This window comes from Penaeus monodon, chromosome 24 (genome assembly GCF_015228065.2).
Source record: "Penaeus monodon isolate SGIC_2016 chromosome 24, NSTDA_Pmon_1, whole genome shotgun sequence".
NCBI classification, from domain to species: domain Eukaryota; kingdom Metazoa; phylum Arthropoda; class Malacostraca; order Decapoda; family Penaeidae; genus Penaeus; species Penaeus monodon.
The window spans coordinates 34,317,421-34,318,466 of NC_051409.1; the positions used below are offsets into that span (position 1 = coordinate 34,317,421).

The window sequence follows — 1,046 nt, forward strand, 5'->3', positions numbered from 1 at the left end:
ACCAAAGGCAATGAATAAACATTATATATTCAGTAAATTCAAGTGAAAGCAGAAGGAACAAGGAATTTTGCAGATACCTACAAATGGCTAGGTTTCGACGATATGTAATTGAGACATTTTTGAACTTGTACTGAACTGTCTCCAAAACTTACTTCAGTCTAAACATTGATGGAAATGCAACACATAAAACCTTGTGTTTCTCTTCAATGCTATTCCCAAAATTATGTAAGACTTTACAGAATTATGAACGTAAATAGATTTCAGGAACAAAGCCTATCCTAGTTATTGGTTATTTTCACCCGAACACAATTCTTTTATGGTATAAAAATATGTAAAATTGCTGCTATCAAGTCATAAAAAAAAATAATGATATTCTTTATAAACAAAATATTAGTAGTTTTTTATACTGTTCATCAGAATATATATGTGACTCAAGAAGAAATGTTAACCTTTATACAGTTATAATAAGAATAACAGATTGATTTCTTTCCTGCCTTGTAAAGCATTTATTTCTCGAAAATAGGTAATTCATAATAGCATCATTCAATAACATACATGATAAGAGATATATCTTTAGGGAAGAGAGAAAACCAGTACCACTAAACAACACAACAAAGCACTCCACTAACCTCTTTAACAAGCAGTTGATCTCTAATGGATATCCTCTTCTTGGGAGGCTCTGGTATCCCTCCTCCCTTGCTGGATTTCAGCTTTTTGGTTAAGGTAATCATGATCTGGAAGGAAAAAACCATGTCATTAACTCTTTTCCTTTGATAATACATCCCACCTAATTTTACCTTTAGAAAAAGAAAGGGGGAGGGGAGGGAGAAAAAATATCTCATACAAAAAAATATATATATATTGCCCTGGATTTTATGTTGTTTACAGATTCATGAAAATTAACTTTGAAGTTTTAGTGATGAATCTTATATAACAAAGAACTGACATGTAACTTAACTTAAAAATTACCAGCTAAGTGATCATAAATAATCTGAAACTTCACTTAATTTTGTAGCTGCTAAAAATATGTAGGTAACCTTTAGGAT

General features: G+C 30.8%; 1 protein-coding gene across 1 annotated transcript in view; it reads right to left on the reverse strand.

Annotated features, from left to right (window-relative positions):
• The window catches only part of LOC119588731 (NEDD8-conjugating enzyme UBE2F-like), a gene marked incomplete in the record, with an annotated part of 10,461 nt that overhangs the window by 6,434 nt on the left and 2,981 nt on the right, over positions 1-1,046 (reverse strand). Inside the window, 1 exon segment of the mRNA XM_037937373.1 lies at positions 630-734. Coding sequence (XP_037793301.1) covers positions 630-731 — 102 coding nt within the window.